General features: G+C 43.1%; 1 protein-coding gene across 4 annotated transcripts in view; it reads left to right on the forward strand.

Annotated features, from left to right (window-relative positions):
- The window catches only part of AARS2 (alanyl-tRNA synthetase 2, mitochondrial), a 71830-nt gene that overhangs the window by 16634 nt on the left and 36981 nt on the right, over nucleotides 1–18215 (forward strand). For all 4 annotated transcript variants that reach the window (XM_085887796.1, XM_085887797.1, XM_085887795.1 and 1 more), the window contains 8 exons: nucleotides 92–201; nucleotides 652–799; nucleotides 4237–4403; nucleotides 10518–10631; nucleotides 10711–10851; nucleotides 14833–14970; nucleotides 15118–15266; nucleotides 15624–15732. In XM_085887796.1, the coding sequence (XP_085743922.1) occupies nucleotides 92–201; nucleotides 652–799; nucleotides 4237–4403; nucleotides 10518–10631; nucleotides 10711–10851; nucleotides 14833–14970; nucleotides 15118–15266; nucleotides 15624–15732 (1076 nt within the window). The remainder of the gene's footprint in view (nucleotides 1–91; nucleotides 202–651; nucleotides 800–4236; nucleotides 4404–10517; nucleotides 10632–10710; nucleotides 10852–14832; nucleotides 14971–15117; nucleotides 15267–15623; nucleotides 15733–18215) is intronic.

The following is an 18215-nucleotide window of genomic DNA, read 5'->3' on the forward strand; positions in this document are numbered from 1 at the left end:
TTTTCATTAAAACTACTAACATTGAGGAGACTTTGATTATATTGCTGAGCTGTAATCTTTTTTTTTTGTTTGTTTGTTTGTTTTCTTGTAGCGCATGTGGCCTTAAGCCTGCAGCGAGGGTTGGGCTTTCCCCAGGACCTTGTGGCACTCATGTTGGAGGAGCATGGACGCCACTTGGAAGCTGTGGATACTCCACCTGAGGTATGTGATTGGACTATCCACAGAGATGGGTGTTGGAGATAAATGGAGTTAGGATAGTGGAGATGGTGAGCGATTGGCAATATTGCGAGATATCAGGATGTTCCTTAAGGATGATTATTGGATTGAGATAAACCGTACAGAGGAAAGCCTTGACCTAGATGTCAAAAATGAAGTTTAAATATTTTTTTGCACACTTTACTTGGCAAGATGAAATTGTGTAATGCTCTTTTGTACTAATATAGAGCCAGATGGGGTGGAGATGTGTGGGATGGGGGTTCAGTTGTCTCGGATGTTAAACAGACCAATCGTTATTGTTGTCATGTTCCGGCCTTTACCGTTAGTTTTGCTTTTAATGCTCTTACTAAAAGAGTGATTCACTCGGAGATGCAGAACAAAAGTTTTACTTAATTGGATTATAACCGTCGGTGTAGGAATGCACGGTATTTGCAGGAAATGGTATGGAAGGAAGAAGGCAGCAAAGAAAAAGTTTCTCCACCTTTAAACTTGCATGTACTGGCTGAGCTGAGACGTCGTGCCATACCTGCCACCACTGATGGTCACAAATATACATACCACCGTGATGGGCCTGCTTCGTACAGTGAGTGAGAGTGTCTGGGTGACAAGTGAGAGATCATGATGTGAACAGTTTGACACTTTGTGTACTTATCCTGAAGAAGGTTGCCTTCTTTGGGCTTTTGAGTTCTCAAACAGGTTATTGAAAGTTTATAGCGGGCATATTGCTGCGTGAATGTCCATGCTTCTTTTCAAATGAATAAACGCTTCTTTCTTTTTCTTTCACAAGGAAACGTTGTGAATATTTACACAAGTCTTCAGGCATTCATAATATAAAAATGATGAATAAATTGGAAACGCCTAATTGTGTTGAGGACATCGGAAATCTCATGCAGTCAATCCTAGACCACACGTCGCAACACTTGGAAAATCTAGATGGAAAATTCGCTGAAGTTGTATGTGCTTCTCAATGCCATGTTTCCACATTTAATGAAGTGAAGTGGAAAAAGTAATTACAAATTGATAATCATCAGATCTAATAATGGCATCGTTGAAATTGAGAATAAGATGTAGTGATGGCATAAACAGTGACAACCACGAGACTCTGGAGTCTGGGAGGTTACAAGTTCGAACCCGACCCTGACCAAGTCATACCGACTTTAAAAATGGTCGGTGCTGCTTCCTTGCTTGACGTTCGGCATTTAAAAAGGTTCGATATTGATATTGACAAATAAGATTCACGAATACACTTTAGCAAGGTAATTTCAGGAGAACAATGTTGTTCAAAACGGGAAAGACCTGTCAACCATCGGCACGGCTCGAGATCTCAAAATAATGATGATTATGATAGGAAATGAGATTAATTTAGAGGAAAAAGGCTGTTAGTCGTTTAATTACCGCACACAAAGCGAAAAGCGAAGTTCGGCAGTTGGTTTGCTTTGTCTGTCTGTCTACAAACGTCAGTTTATGATTTAGGAACAACCTAATTTGAATTAAATGCTGTATTTTAAACATGAATCGGAAAACAAACCTGTAGTTGAGCTGTACTTTAGCTCTGAGTTTGTCCCGATCGCACATGCGCAGAGAGGAGAGAGAGAAATTTTAAGCGGTGTTGCCGCTTCGACATTTGGTATGGCCCTCCTTCCGTCCATCAAAAATCTTTCTAACCCACCATGTTTAATTCTAGAGGGTTCTAAAGGGCTTTGCTTATTTCATATTAAAAATGGCATACTGCACCGCTTCCTTTGGACATGGGTGCAATTTTAAAAAAGTTAATTAACTACTTGAATTTTAAAAATATCAAAATTCTGCTTGTCTGGCAGTCAAACAAAACCGAAAATAATTCCAAAACGTCATAGGACACAAACAGGCACGGAGAACTAATGTAACATTTTGAATAAGGTGGTGTAAAAGACTCGGCGCCATCGGTGGTAAACTTCTGGAATTTCTTTTTTCTCAACCTTCAAAATCTTTATTGTATTTCAAATGAGCAAACACCACCCATTGCTTCACTGATGGGAATACTAATGGAGGGGGGGAGAGAGGAGAAAGGGGTGGCAAGGTGGGGAGGGTGGGGGAGGGAGAGAGGAGAAAGGGGTGGCAAGGTGGGGAGGGTGGGGGGGAGCGAAAGCAAAGGCACCCGGCATTGCCTCCCTCCTCCCACTCTATCCTCCTCCCTCCGGACTCCCACCCCTTCCCCTGCTTCCTCCCACCTCAACCCCTCCCTCTGGACTCCCACCCCTTCCCTGTGACAGTTGGTGGCTCATGTGTTTATTAGTTATGAATTGAGACAATGACTTTAAAACCCCTAGTAAGGTGCATCGTGTTTAAAAATGTGATCCTGTAAAGTTTTGTCCCGATTAACTTTGGAAGCTCAGAGGAGCAGCCTCACAAATAAACAAACAAACAAACAACATCTCATTCGTTTTTATGTCGAAGATAACATCACTCCAAGCTCAAAATAGAATAAAATAACATCCTCAATGAAAGAGGATCGCACAAAAAGGGGAAACCATGCGATCTTGTCTTGGTACTTTGATCCATCGACCAGTTTATTACAAAGGAGAATAGGATCTATTTTTCGTTGTATTTAGCAGAGTGAACTGCCGTAGCGTGGTGTAATGCATGTGACTGAAACACACACACACACACACACACACACACACACACACACACACACACACACACACACACACACACACACACACACACACACACACACACACACACACACACACACACACACACACACACACACACACACACACACACACACACACACACACACACACACACACGTTTAAATCGAACTTCAAAATCCCATTGACTTTTAAAATGTATTGAAGGAGGAAAATCCCGACAAGTGCCGCAGTCTCATCTGATGAAAAACATCCCCATAAACATGATGCTGCCACCACCATGCTTCATTGTAGGGATGGGGTTCTTTGGATGATGTGCTGTGTTGGGTTTGTGCCAAACATAACGTTTTGCATTTAGGCCAAAAATTTCCATCTTGGTTTCGTCAGACCCCAAAACTTTGCCACATGACTTCAGAATCTCTGGAGTGTGTTTTTGCATACCTCAAATGGGCCTCAAGGTGGCTTTTTTGAGTAATGGCTTCCTTCTTGCCACCCTACCATACAGGCCAGACTTTTGGAGTGCTTGAGATATTGTTGTCACCACATGAACACAGTGACCAGTCTTTGCCATAAAGGCATGTAGTTCTTTTGAAGCTCTCATTGGCCTCATAGTGGCCTCTCTGATCAGTCTCCTCCTTGCTTGGTCATCCAGTTTGGAGGGACGGCCTGATCTAGGTTGCGTCTTGGTGGTACCATATGCCTTCCACTTCTTAATGGTTTTCTTGACTGTGCTCCAAGGGATATTCAAGACCTTTAAAATATTTTATACCCATCCCTTGATCTGTACCTTTCCACAACTTTATCCCAGAGGTCTTTTGTAAGCTCCTTGGTGTTCATGGTTGAGTCTTTGCTGTGAAATGCACGACCCAACAGGGGAAACTACAGGAACAGCAGATTTTATTCTGAAATAATCAGAATCACGAAAAAATTTTCACAGGTGGAGGCCATTTAACTTGGTGTGATTTTAAAAGTGATTGGTTACACCTGAGCTAATTTACAATTGCTATTATAAGAGGGGTGGACACTTATCCAACCAAGATATTCTAGTTTTGTATTTTTAATTTTCTCAAATTTGTAGAAGTTGTTCTTCATTTGAAAGTTGTGGGTTACGATGTGTAAATAAAGGTGGGGAAACCGAAAGTCTGATTGAATGCAATTTAATTCCAGGCTATAAGGCAACAAAAGGTGAAAATTTTGAAAAGGGGGTGTAGACTTTCTATAGACATTGTAGGTTTTTCCTGTTTTGGAGCTAGAAATGTGGTTTCCATTTCAGTGGCATCAGAAAACTTGCCCACCGTTAGAGAAAAATGTGTTTTATACAAGCTGGAAACTACAGCGCAAAGCACTAAGATGTATGTTGATAATGTCATTCATTCCACTCAAGGGATGGACTTGTATGAAGCCCAAGTCCTGGCTTTGCACAACCAGGGTGAGCTGGTGGAAACCGTGGATGTGGGAAAAGTTTGCGACGTTATCCTGGACCAAACCAGCTTCTATGCCAACCAGGGTGGGCAAAGTGGAGATAAAGGTCTTTTGCTGTCTTCAAACCAGGTGGGTAAATGGTCTTCAAGGGGTGGGCGTTGTGGCTGGAATGGCATAGTGGAGTTTTTTTTTTTTTAATGGAGCATTGGATTATACTTGTGATAACAATGTGCTTTAACTTGCACTGATAACGTTATAAATAACACTGGGAAACAACAAAAAAAAAAACTTTTTATTTGCTACTAAGGGAAATGCAGGTGTTTTTGGCTAAATCTGGGCTGCTGATTTCAAATCTGGAGTCAGAATTTAGCCACCACGTCAGGTTTTCAAAATATGTACATGTATTAATGATACCCAGCATGCTATTTTACAAATCTGCGCCCGCCCGGCGTGCGAGTGACCGTGTTAACTAATAACGGCCGCTCGCCCACCGAACGGACAATTCAGTCGTGACTTTCTGGAACAATGCCAGAAACCAGTCACGGGTGGGTTCTTAATCCCACCACGGCCCAGTCCGCATTCTACCCGCGCGCGACAGGGTCAATCGCCGAATATCGATATACCTAAGTATTCGCACGGGTAACCTACCGAGGGACCGTACCTCGGCGAAGGCCTGTTTGGACACGAACCACTTTAAGCGGTTCGTTCCGTTCTGGGATAACCCAGCGGGTATTATCGCCAGACCTTGCCGGACCCGATTCTATTATCGGTATTCAAAACCCAACTAGTATTCCGAAAGCAAGATAGCAGTTAAATTTGGGGAAAAAGGACACGACGAACGGGTTAACATTCACACAAGCACATTTATTATACAGCACATATACAAACAATCATGCAGGTAAGCAATGATGGAAAAACACGCATGCAGTTGTTTGTTGAAGACTGCGGGACGGGGACAAAGACACGGGCAAGGCGAAAATACTACAAGCGACTATGGTTATTATGTACATTTACTGAACAGGTTTTACTTATCGGACTCTGCGCCACAACATGCATTCAAATAAAAACAAGGAAAAGACCCCCTCACAGACAAGGGAGTCAGACTGGACCTCTTGGGTCTTTATGGCATGGGACTTGGCAGACCGAAAGAGTACCACGAGACCGTTGCAGGTTACCTGCACCCTCGTGGTGCCTTGATGGTGCGAGTCACGACGTCCCGTCCCCACTGCAGCTAGCGTAGCCGCGGTTGCGCCCAGGCCTTGCCAAGCGGTAGACGAGCTCTCTCCGGCTCTCCCCACACGCACGCGCAGGTTCGCGTGACACAGCAGGGCTGCGCCTCCAGCCCGGGTCTCCCTCGCGACGCCCGGACCTCCATAGACCGACCGCTCCAAGCTCCTGACTCGGACACGAGCCCAGATTTTTGCGATTCTCCTCCGCACAAGCAGCAACCACACCAGCAACGACCGCAACTCCAGAGAGAGATTCAGCAATGACAGCGAGAGAGCGGCAGCAACCCCAGAGAGATTCTCCTCAGCATAAATCCAGAGAGAGATTCAGCAACGACAGCGAGAGAGCGGCAGCAACCCCAGAGAGAGAGAGAGAGAGAGAGAGAGAGAGAACGAACGCTCCGTGCGTCCTTTTTATTATCCACGCCCCACCCCTCCGCTCTCGCCCCGCCCTCCTTCCAGAACATGCGGGAAACTTCTTGAAGGAAGCGTTTTCCCACCAAATCGGGGGCGCTCCCTCGCCGCTGTATTTGTCTCCTTCCACATGCCGGGTGGACTTCACCGTGGAGACGCCATTCGTCCGGGGGAGGGGGGAACGGGGGCTGCCTGCTTTCCCTTGACGAAGGCCAGGCCTCTGGTAACCGTGTGCCGAGGTGGAAACGCGGTGGTGTGGTTATGAGGGTTGTGGTTAAGGTGGTTGTGTGAAGCGGTTGGTCCAAAATAACCATAGTAAAGAAAAACGGCTACCTGAAGATCACAGCCCTGTCCACACGGATAAATCCCATTAAACAATGGTGGGGAAATCTAACTGAACACAGACTTATCGGCATAACTAACTAAGGACCTTTATGGTGTTCTGCGAATTTCCACAGCCGTAACACTATATTCAATACTTTATGATTGCAGATCGCCACATTGTACATCTAATATCAGTGCTTAGTAATTACTTTCACGTCATATTTAGATAACAATGATTGATCTCGGTATATAATGTGTAGTATACAAAACAAGTTGTAGAAAAATAAGTTAATAAAACATATGAACATGGTACTCTTAGGAAGGGTGTAAACTTGGTCGGGAAATCTGCCCCATTGTGAGTGATTCAGAAACAACACTTCAAGTTTACACTCTTCCTTTCAATATAGTCAGTGTAGGCACTGTTCAGACGTGCTCTTGCCGCTTGTGTGTGGAATTGTTCTCCCATTGTAGGAACCAGCAGGAATTACCCATCATGTTTGGGTTGAACTAGCCTTGATGCCTCGTTGCCATGACCCAAATATCTTTGTGGAACCTTTCGCCATGCTCATCGCTTACCTCACCCAGATTAGGTGGGAATAAATCAAGATGAGAATGCAAGAAGTGCATTTTAGGAGACATCCTACAGCCCATTTGCTGATGGGCCTTTAGCTTGTTGTCCACTAATTCCACATACTGTTCAGCTCGATGGTTCCCAAGAAAGTTCTGCACAACCAACACAAATGCTTCCCATGCGGCAAACTCCAGTGGGTTCAGTTTATTTTTGAACTCGGGATCACACATCAATTCTTAGATCTGGGCCCCAACGAAAATGCTCGCTTTGAGTTTAGCATCAGTTTATATTTGGCATCATATGGACACTTAGCAGGATGAAGAACAAAACCAGTCAACGGGTGGAGGAGCTCCTTGTGAGCCAACAGCCATCCATATCTAGTGCCTAACTTTGTCTGCAGACGTCCTCCTACAGTTGTGTTCCATTTTTTTTTTTTTTTAGGAGAGTGGTGGCAGGACTTGCACTCCTGCTACCGTAAAACCCTTCATTCCGCAAAACACAAAATGCAAAGAAATCTGAAAATGCACTCTGGAAGTACTTCCTGTGCAGCTGCCCTCTGCAGGGCAGCTCACTGAATGATGGGATTGAGGCAAAGATTTTGGGACCCCCACTCTGATGATAGGAGGAAAACCACTGGGTAACCTTCCCGGGTCAGATTGCGGTGGTGTGTGTCAGGGTGGTGCTGAGGCGTCTTCTACCAGACGGCGGTATCCTTGAGTTAACCTGAGGCGGTCCCTTCTGGTGGGTGCCTGGAATGTCTTATTCCTAAGAGAGGATGATCATCTGTCTGTTATCTGAGCTCAAGCGTTTGAACATCGGTATTGCAGAACTCTGAGGCTCGGAGACAGATAGTAGCGAGATCATGGCGGCTGGTTACACCTACTGTTAGTCTGGTCGCTCTGATGGTTACATTGCCCAAGGAGTTGCTGTAGCTGTGTCCAATAAGCTGACTGCAATGATAATTGAGGTAACACCGGTCAACAAGCATATTATGAGACTAACGATTTGTCACTCCTTGGGTGTCGTTTTCCTGGTCTCTGTTTATGCTCCGACTGAGGCGAGTGATCTCACCGTGAAGGACGCATTCTATGCCACGCTAAAGTCTGTGGTTGATCAGTGCCCCAGGCGATATGCTCTTCTCATCTTGAGGGATTTCAATGCATCAACTGGAACTGATAGGGATGAATATGAGACTCGTGTTGGTCCCCATGGATCTGGAACTGTGAACCAGAATAGCACTAAGGTCATGGACTTTGGGTGGCTGGTTCATGGTTTCAGCGCCTACATGCTCATCGCTTCGCTTGGTATTCCATCGTTGGTGGTGTGGCAAAGGAGATTGACCACATGCTCGTTCATGGTTGCTGGAGGATGATCCATAACTGCAGGGTCGACCGGAGTGCTGAGTTCCTTAATACCGACCACCGGCTTGTGGTGGCAACCCTGAAGTTGCAGCTTAAATCCGGGAGAATGGTACCGTCCCAGTCTAGGCTGGATGTTGGCAAGCTCAAAGATGAGAAGGTAGCTGAGGAGTTTGCGAACAGGCTGAGTGGAGATTTTGGGGGTCTGGGTGCTTTTGGGACTTCTGAAGAGTTGTGGAGTGCCTTCAAGACCACCATCCTTGATGTTGCCAGTGGATGTCTTGGAACTGACCATAGAGCGAAGAAGAATTTTGTCTCAAGGGACAATGGATACCATTGACCAGAGTCGCAGGGTCAGGCTTAATGGCAGAGCTGAGCTGTTCATCGAGTTGAGGCGTAAAACTGTACGTGCGCTGAGGGTGGACAAGGAGGCCGATGTGCGAGGAATCTGAGGGGGTAGAGCATCACCTGTGGTCAAGTGATTCTTATCCTGCTTACAGGGGAATTCGCACATTGTGTTCCTCCAAGCCTGTCCCTCGTTGTACTGCAGTTCGAGTGGAGGGTGGTGGGCTCTTGACAGAGGAATCCGAAGTGAAGGCCCGCTGGGCTGGATACTTTGAGCGGTTGTAACAGGCTGATCCACTAGCTGTTGAGTTGGATGTCAGGGATGTTTCAATCCCTATTGCTGACCTTCCAAACAACTGTGATACATCTTTTGTGGAAACACAGGCTGCGGTGAACTGGTTGAAAAGGGGTAAAGCTCTTGGGATTTGTGGCATCCATGCTGAACTTCTCAAGGCTGGTGGAAATGCTGTACTCGTGTTGCATGCAGTTCTGTGCTCTGCCTGGAACACAGGCATCATCCCAACTGATTGAAAGAGGGGCCTTGTCATCCCTCTCTGGAGAGGGAAGGTGGTCGCCAGGAATGCAACAACTACCGAGGGGGTGACACTACTCTCAGTGCTGGGCAAGGTCTTTGCTCGGATAATTATTGATGGGGTTCGCCACCATCTACTTGAGCACCAGCATCCAGAGCAGTCAGACTTTATATCAAAGAGGTCAACGATTGACCGTATTCTTGCCCTTCGGATCCTCACCGAATGCAGACGAGAGTTTCAGCAGGGACTGCTTACAGCCTTTGTTGATCTCTGTAAAGCGTTTGATTGCCAGGGGTGTGTACTGGCCCCCACACTTTTCATCGCTTGTATGGACTGGATTCTGGGGAAGATGTTGGCGAGATCAAGCTGTGGTGCATCATTTGGGAATGTCAAGATCTCTGACCTTTATTTCGCATATGATGCAGGCATCTTTGTGGAGACTCTCAATATCCTTTTGGGGGCCCTCAGGGTGCTGAATGAGGAGTCAGACCCACTGGGATTCTGGTTTCCTGGGTCAAAACTAAGTTCCAAGCTTTCAATGACATCTTGGATGCTGCTATCTTGTCTGTACCTGTTTGTGGTGAGGATGTTGAGGTCACGGAGAGATTCACTTACCTTGGCGGTGATATTCATGTCGCTGCTGGCTGTGAGCTAGAGGTCAAAAGACGTCTGGGTAGGGCCTGGGGAGTCATTAATTCACTGGATCATGCGGTGTGGCGCTGTCGGTACCTGTGTAGGAGGACGAAAGTCCAAGTCTTCAGGTCCTTGTTACTTCCAGTCTTGCTGTACGGATATGAGGTTTGGACTCTGACCAGTGATCTGAGACAGACTTAATTCCTTTGATACCAGGTCTCTTCGGAGAATCCTTGGCTTTCGATGGTCGGACTTTGTGTCCAACGAGCCATTGCTGAGAGAAAATCAAATTAGATTTGTTACCTGCATATTCCATGAGCTGCGGCTGTATGGACACATGGCTCGTTTTCCTGAGGCTGATCCTGCTCACCAGATTCTCTCAGCAATTCAGCCTTGTGATTGGAGGAGGCCAATGGGCCGACCACGTGTCTCATGGTTGCAGCAGGTTGATCGGCATCAGGGAGATGTGGAATGGACCAGGCATCTGCCTGGGGGATGGGCCAGACGGAGGCTCCTGGAGTATCGGCAAAAAGTGGACGCAGCGACGTGCTGCTCCGGCGCATGCTCCCTTTCCTGGCCTGACCTGTGCTTTCTTAAATGAGGTTTATTCAAAATAAAATCATTGCACTACTTTATGATAAGAAAGCTCAATGGATCAAACTTGGCTGGAAGAAGAAAAAATAAAGGCAAGGAAGGTAGGATTGGTTTGGATTGGAAGGCAAATATTGCATGTTTTATGGGGGGAACCACACAGGATTGGATATGCAGTTCGAGGACAATGATCCAATTAAAATATGCTGAAGAAAGTATTCTCAAATGTGTTTTTGTCTTGTTTGCAGGAGGTGCTGGCAGAAGTGCAGGATGTCAAGCTGTGTGGTGGTTACGTGGTGCACACTGTCTGTATACAACAGCCCTTGCACACGGGGGTTATTCTGTGCCTGGCTGTGGACATGGTGAGATTAGCACTTTAAACTTGGGACAGATGGTATGAGGTTATACGCATGACGTTACTACAGGATGTGCACATTGCAGGAATGGCGGTTTTCTTGTACAATCCATCACACAGCTACTCATCTTCTGAGCACTGCACTGCGCTCTGTTCTTGGTCCATCGAGTCGGCAGATGGGCTCCCTTGTTACACCACAGCACCTCCGCTTTGATGTCAGCATCAGGGTACTTCACTTTGCACATTACTTTGTCATCCTGCTCCATAAAATAAGCTGTGTCTGTGTAAATCATAGAAGAAAAAAAAACATGGCTAGGCCAATCTCCACCATATTTTGCATACTTACCTGGTTCCCAGGGGGAAATGGGTATTACTCGTGCTAATACATTTACTCAATAGGATTAATGCTTTACCAAGGTATCCCAACTGGTTGAGGCCTATAAAAATATCGATCTACTTGTAAGAGAATCCATTTGCACTGCCTTTGGAAAGGCTTGTTTTATGATTCCAACAATGATCATTAAAAATCGACCTTGAAGTGAATATTCTGCAACAATTTACTGTTCTAATATTTGTACTGTAAACTATGGCTCCTTTGAACTCCACCGCACTTACATTGACCTTGCGCAATGATCACTGGATTACTGATCACTTTTTCTTTTCTTTGGCTTTGGAATTGCTGAAGCTCCTCAACTTTCCAATCAAAATTTAGGTGTATAATGAATATTCCATGATAATGTAACGGTCGCCGGATTCGGACCTGTGTCCTGATCCCAATCTTGACAAACCAATGTGACGGTAGACCATGGGATGTACACTTGGTCAAATCTTCCACCTGGACGATCAATTTAGCGACGGATTGTCCTCAGAGATTGTATGACGTCTGCCGGGAAAGCCAAACCGGTGTTTGCTTCAGTTTCCAACGTACGGAACCTCAAAAGAGATTTGCCGCCTACGGTAATTTCCCCGTTTTAATTAGGAGTTGGGGCTGAGTGACCCCTGGGAAAATGTACCACGATTTTACAACCTAATGAGGGTTTTGTGCCAAATTCCCAACGGCCATGAGTTCAACTTGCACTGCGGTTATTATTCCAAATCGAACCATGCATCAGGCCGACACACCAATGGTGAGAAACAGGTTTAATCGTTAATCAAAATAAATATGGAAGAACAAGGAGAGAAAGGCACATGTTTCACAATTCTTTATACACCACACAAAGTCCCATGTGCGCATAATATCTTGATGGTTTGTGTTATCTTAAATCATTGAACAGGGTGAGGTCACAAGACTATGAAAAAAATTAAAAAATATTTAAAAAACCTGATCCCTATGCAGCATCAGCATGGGGCCAGTGCTGGTGATTCAAGGGTGGATCTTTTGGGTGGGAAGAGACTTGTCTGGCGGTGGCGTGCCTGGGCCTTGGACCTTCTCTGTATGTGCGTGTTTTGTCTGCCTTTTGAGTCCCATCTCTTTCTCTGAGCCTGCCATGTTTCGTTGCTGGACTTGACAGGATCTCTCTCTCTCTCTCTCTCTCTCTCTCTCTCTCTCTCTCTCTCTCTCTCTCTCTCTCTCTCTTTTTCTCTTTTTCTCCATTTTCTCCTTTTTCTCCTTTTTCTCCTTTTTCTCCCTTTTCTCCTTTTTCTCCTTTTTCTCCTTTTTCTCCTTTTTCTCCTTTTTCTCCTTTTTCTCCTTTTTCTTCTTTTTCTCCTTTTTCTTCTTTTTCTTCTTTTTCTCCTTTTTCTCCTTTTTCTTCTTTTTCTCCTTTTTCTCCTTTTTCTCCTTTTTCTCCTTTTTCTCCTTTTTCTCCTTTTTCTCCTTTTTCTCCTTTTTCTCCTTTTTCTCCTTTTTCTCCTTTTTCTCCTTTTTCTCCTTTTTCTCCTTTTTCTCCTTTTTCTCCTTTTTCTCCTTTTCTCCTTTTTCTCCTTTTTCTCCTTTTTCTCCTTTTTTCTCCTTTTTCTCCTTTTTCTCCTTTTTCTCCTTTTTCTCCTTTTTCTCCTTTTTCTCCTTTTTCTCCTTTTTCTCCTTTTTCTCCTTTTTCTCCTTTTTCTCCTTTTCTCCTTTTCTCCTTTTTCTCCTTTTTCTCCTTTTTCTCCTTTTTCTCCTTTTTCTCCTTTTTCTCCTTTTTCTCCTTTTCTCCTTTTTCTCCTTTTCTCCTTTTTCTCCTTTTTCTCCTTTTTCTCCTTTTTCTCCTTTTTCTCCTTTTCTCCTTTTTCTCCTTTTTCTCCTTTTTCTCCTTTTTCTCCTTTTTCTCCTTTTTCTCCTTTTTCTCCTTTTTCTCCTTTTTCTCCTTTTTCTCCTTTTTCTCCTTTTTCTCCTTTTTCTCCTTTTTCTCCTTTTTCTCCTTTTTCTCCTTTTTCTCCTTTTTCTCTTTTTTCTCTTTTTTCTCCTTTTCTCCTTTTTCTTCTTTTTCTCCTTTTTCTCCTTTTTCTCTTTTTTCTCTTTTTTCTCCTTTTTCTTCTTTTTCTCCTTTTTCTCCTTTTTCTCCTTTTTCTCCTTTTTCTCCTTTTTCTCCTTTTTCTCTTTTTCTCTTTTTCTCCTTTTTCTCCTTTTTCTCCTTTTTCTCCTTTTTCTCCTTTTTCTCCTTTTTCTCCTTTTCTCCTTTTTCTCCTTTTTCTCCTTTTTCTCCTTTTTCTCCTTTTTCTCCTTTTTCTCCTTTTTCTCCTTTTTCTCCTTTTTCTCCTTTTTCTCCTTTTTCTCCTTTTTCTCCTTTTTCTCCTTTTTCTCCTTTTTCTCCTTTTTCTCCTTTTTCTCCTTTTTCTCCTTTTTCTCCTTTTTCTCCTTTTTCTCCTTTTTCTCCTTTTTCTCCTTTTTCTCCTTTTTCTCCTTTTTCTCCTTTTTCTCCTTTTTCTCCTTTTTCTCCTTTTTCTCCTTTTTCTCCTTTTTCTCCTTTTTCTCCTTTTCTCCTTTTTCTCCTTTTTCTCCTTTTTCTCCTTTTTCTCCTTTTTCTCCTTTTTCTCCTTTTTCTTCTTTTTCTCCTTTTTTCTCCTTTTTCTTGTTTTTCTTCTTTTTCTCCTTTTTCTCCTTTTTCTCCTTTTTCTCCTTTTTCTCCTTTTCTCCTTTTCTCCTTTTTCTCCTTTTTCTCCTTTTTCTCCTTTTTCTCCTTTTTCTCCTTTTTCTCCTTTTCTCCTTTTTCTCCTTTTTCTCTTTTTCTCCTTTTTCTCCTTTTTCTCCTTTTTCTCCTTTTTCTCTTTTTCTCCTTTTTCTCTTTTTCTCCTTTTTCTCCTTTTTCTCCTTTTTCTCTTTTCTCTTTTTCTCCTTTTTCTCTTTTTCTCCTTTTTCTCTTTTTCTCCTTTTTCTCCTTTTTCTCTTTTTCTCTTTTTCTCCTTTTTCTCTTTTTCTCCTTTTTCTCCTTTTTCTCCTTTTTCTCCTTTTTCTCCTTTTTCTCCTTTTTCTCCTTTTTCTCCTTTTTCTCCTTTTTCTCTTTTTCTCTTTTCTCTTTTTCTCCTTTTTCTCTTTTTCTCCTTTTTCTCCTTTTTCTCCTTTTTCTCCTTTTTCTCTTTTTCTCCTTTTTCTCTTTTTCTCTTTTTCTCTTTTTCTCTTTTTCTCTTTTTCTCTTTTTCTCTTTTTCTCGCATCCTGAGCTACTTGGTGCCGACTTTCAAGCTCCCCACCCTCTGAATTGCTCTGTAACAACTCTTATCCGAATTGCCTCCTCCACTCTCCTTACCTTACGACCATGCACTGATTGGTTCTCCGCCCACCCTCTAGACATGCCGATGGTTGCAGGCGGTTCCCAGCACGGGCTGCAGTTTTAAACCTAAGTGCACAATCGTGAGGCTTTGCTCTCCTCAGGGGAGGGGGAGGTACTCGCTGCACTTGTGAAGTTTGTTGAATGGCAGTTCACTTTAAAGAAAACAGACAGATTATGTTGGGAACAATTTAAAGACGATGAGGGGGAATGCCGAGGAAGCTTGTTGACACATTACAATGGGGAAAGGGTGATCATCTCCCAAACAATCTTTGACACGTGCTCTATCATTTTCAGACACAAACCATGCACTTGTGCTAAACATGTATAAATGGTATAACTAATCTATTTTACGCATGTTACCCCCTAGCTGTTAGTTCGGCTGTGTGTGCATGTTTTTTTTTTTACCCTTGTTGACCTACTCTTCATACTCATGCCTTGTAGCATTCAGATACTTTAATGGTTACTGCCTTTTCTTACCATGTGGAAATTCTGTTATGCTTTGTTCTTCCTTGTGTAGCACACACTGACAAGAGAGCAGCTGCAGCAATTGGAACACATAGTTTGCAAGACAATACAACAGAACTACACAGTGCATGTGAGGGAGCTTCCCCTGGAGGAGGCCTTAATGCTACCTAGGGTACAGTCGCTTGATGTGGTATGTTGTACCTTGGCATTCACCTTATCATCCTTATTTTGGGGAATGAGCAGTCGGAACTTTTTCTTCGTTCTCTTCTATCTTTCTCATTCTTCCTTTCCTTGTCTTCTTGCTGATCACGTATCTTGCTCATGATGCTGATTGCAGGCCTATCCGGATAAGGTGCGCGTCATCAGTATTGGTTTACCAGAGGCCTTTCTCACGAGTTCTGGGCCTCTCGAAGATGGTGCTGAACGTGGCAAAAATGCATCACCTGATGATAGCGGCTGCATTTCTTTGGAGCTCTGCTGTGGCACGTAGGGTCATTTATCAGTTTCATTCCTTGGCAGTTTGCACTCGCCCATTTAACCCTTTGTTGCATGCACTCAAATGTTACACTTTATGTTTCACAAATTTCAAAATGTTAACCAAGCATTTATTGTTGTAATTTGTTGATGTTGGTTTCCTCATTCTCGGCCATGCTTTCATGGTCTGGTGGATTATTTATATATATATATATATATATATATATATATATATATATATATATATATATATATATATATATATATATATATATATATATATATATATATATTTGTACGATCATTGAACCCTCATACATGTGTGGTGAACAAAGCACAAGGTAGTTAATGTTGATTCTGGTGGGGCAGACATGTACGTCAGACTGGAGACATCGGTGATTTCTGCATCGTATGGGAAGGCCAAATCGTGAAGGGAGTGAGCCGTTTGCAGGCTGTTACAGGAAGGAAAGCGCAGGAGGTGAGTTGACACAAAACCATTCTTAATCATTTCATTAGTAACCTTTAAAACTATTCATTTTATTACCCCACACACACCAAGCGAAAGCGAGGTTAAGCAATTTAGTCACTTTGTCCGTCTGTCAACAAACGTCGGTTTATGATTGAGGAGGAACTTGATTTGAATTGAATGTTATATTTTGAACACGAATCGAAAAAAATTGGAAAACAAACCTGCAGTTTCACAGTACTTTGGCTCTAAATTTGTCCCGATCACATGTACACAGAGGAGTGAGATTTTAAAATGTATTTATTTATTTTTAATTGTCTACCTGTCTGGCAGTCAAACAAAATTGAAAATCATTCCAAGCAGGAAGCTTCATGTTTTTACTGATGTCATAAAACAGGCACGAAGACCAAATATAACGTGTTAAATAAGGTGGTGTAAAAGACACTGCGTCAATGGTGGTAAACTTCTGCAATTCTTTTCTTACAAACCTGTAAACCTTTATTTTATCTCAGTTGAATTGTATACGTTAACACTGGAGAACACAAATTGCCTTTTTGGCACTTTCAAATCCCTTACTTTTTACAGTACTTGGACAAAATAGTACAGCATTTTACTTCATCTCAAACAATTAAATTTGCTGTTCGTAGACCCTCCTGATGTCCTTTTTTTAATGGAATAGATTGGCTTCAACACAAAATACTTTTTTAGTACAGAATAACATTATATTCGTTCTGTATCTTTCAAAGGAAAGTCATGCGTGAGGGGGTGTTGTGTTGGGAAGGGGGAGGGTGGAGGGAACATTTTTGAGTAAAGTTGTTGGTTTTTGTTTTTAATAAAAAAAATGATCGTCACATGCAGAATATACCACAGTTATGAAACTATTCAGTGCTATTTTACGTTTTCCTTTGAAATTTAACACAAAAAGTTGATTTGATGCATTTTGAAATCAGTTATGAGGAAGAAGAGGCTAACCTGTATGGATATTGTATGTTTTAAAATAAATTCCATATTTCTTTGCTGTCTGTAAAACTAAACGACATTTCTGGATTTGCTATCGACGTTCCTGCAATCAAAACTGAAACCGATTTGTACTAGTGAACAGAAGTTGCACCTTGATGAGAATGTTAAAGACCTTTATGGTTTTAGTGAAAACAAATTGAGCCAATTTAAACTTTCAAATAAATTAAAAGTAATTTTAAAGCAAATCGAGTGAACATTTATTTTATTTTTTTAAGGATGAGTTTTTGTGAATATGATTTGAGGGGACTGCAAGAGAGTCTGATCTGGGTGGTGTTACCCAGGGGAAGATGTAGCAGAACAGACTGATAACATGCTAGACAGAGAAGCTACGGGGACTAACAGGATAACATTTGCGCCTGTTGTTCAAAGTTCACGAACAAAGCATATATATATATATATATATATATATATATATGTATATATATATATATATATATATATATATATATGTATGTATATATATATGTGTATATATATACATACATATTGCGGTCACGGATACCGAGACACCAGCTTGTCACTCGGGGATTAATCCCCGGTTGTCCTCGGTGGAGCCGGACTTGACTTTAACTAGAGTTCATGTGGTTACCTGATCGGGGAGCACGCCCTCGGCAAAGCACCAATATTATCTGATTACATTTTAATTAGTGTGGCTGGGCATTTTAACCGCTGGTGCGTACCGACAATGTTTTGGTCAAATCTGTGGTAGACCTCCCAGTCTATCTCGGTTCGAACAATGCTAGACCAATGAAGGAAAGGACAAACACGGACAGGTTGGAAATCGACAAATAATTTATTAATAAAATGTATTGTTGCGGTTCTCGGAACTGCATGCATACAACAGATAGGTGTCCCAAGACAGTTATTCCATTATTATATGTGTAGATAGTCCCTTTTTGTTTCGCGGGACAACTGGGGCATGCGTTGCGATGATCTAATAGCTAGGGTTGCTTCAATCATTTTCCCCTTCATTTTATCCCCACTCTTCTTCTTTTCTGATTATTCCTGAGGTAAATCAGCCACGTGGGGCCTCGTGGAGGCCAGCGTGTGCGGCGCCATGGTGGGAAAACTGCAGCGCGGAGCCATGTGGTGTGCTTGTTGGTGCTGGATTATTGACTCAAGCTTTCGATGGTCTGGGGAGAATTGCCGATTGCATGAGAAAGGAATGCAAGTAAATTCCTCTTAAGAGGCTGCACGAATTGTGTTTTTCACGGCGCGGGAAACATGGCCAGCACGACGCCCACGCTGCACGAGACGCGTACGTAGGCCAATAAAGCAGACTCCATGCCATGTTGGACAGGATACGAGTGTGCGAATAGAAGCGGCTTGTTCTTTTTTTTAACCTCAATACCCAACACGTATTGGTGTTCGCCCCGCGCACACGCTAGCGTGGTCGTGTGAACGCGAGCGCTGGCCACGTGCATAATGGCGGAACCACGCGCACTGTATGGAATGTGCTCGAAAGCAGACACGTG

Source organism: Eptatretus burgeri, chromosome 7 (assembly GCF_056783735.1).
Source record: "Eptatretus burgeri isolate ZD-2024b chromosome 7, Ebu_testis_v1, whole genome shotgun sequence".
Classification (NCBI taxonomy): domain Eukaryota; kingdom Metazoa; phylum Chordata; class Myxini; order Myxiniformes; family Myxinidae; genus Eptatretus; species Eptatretus burgeri.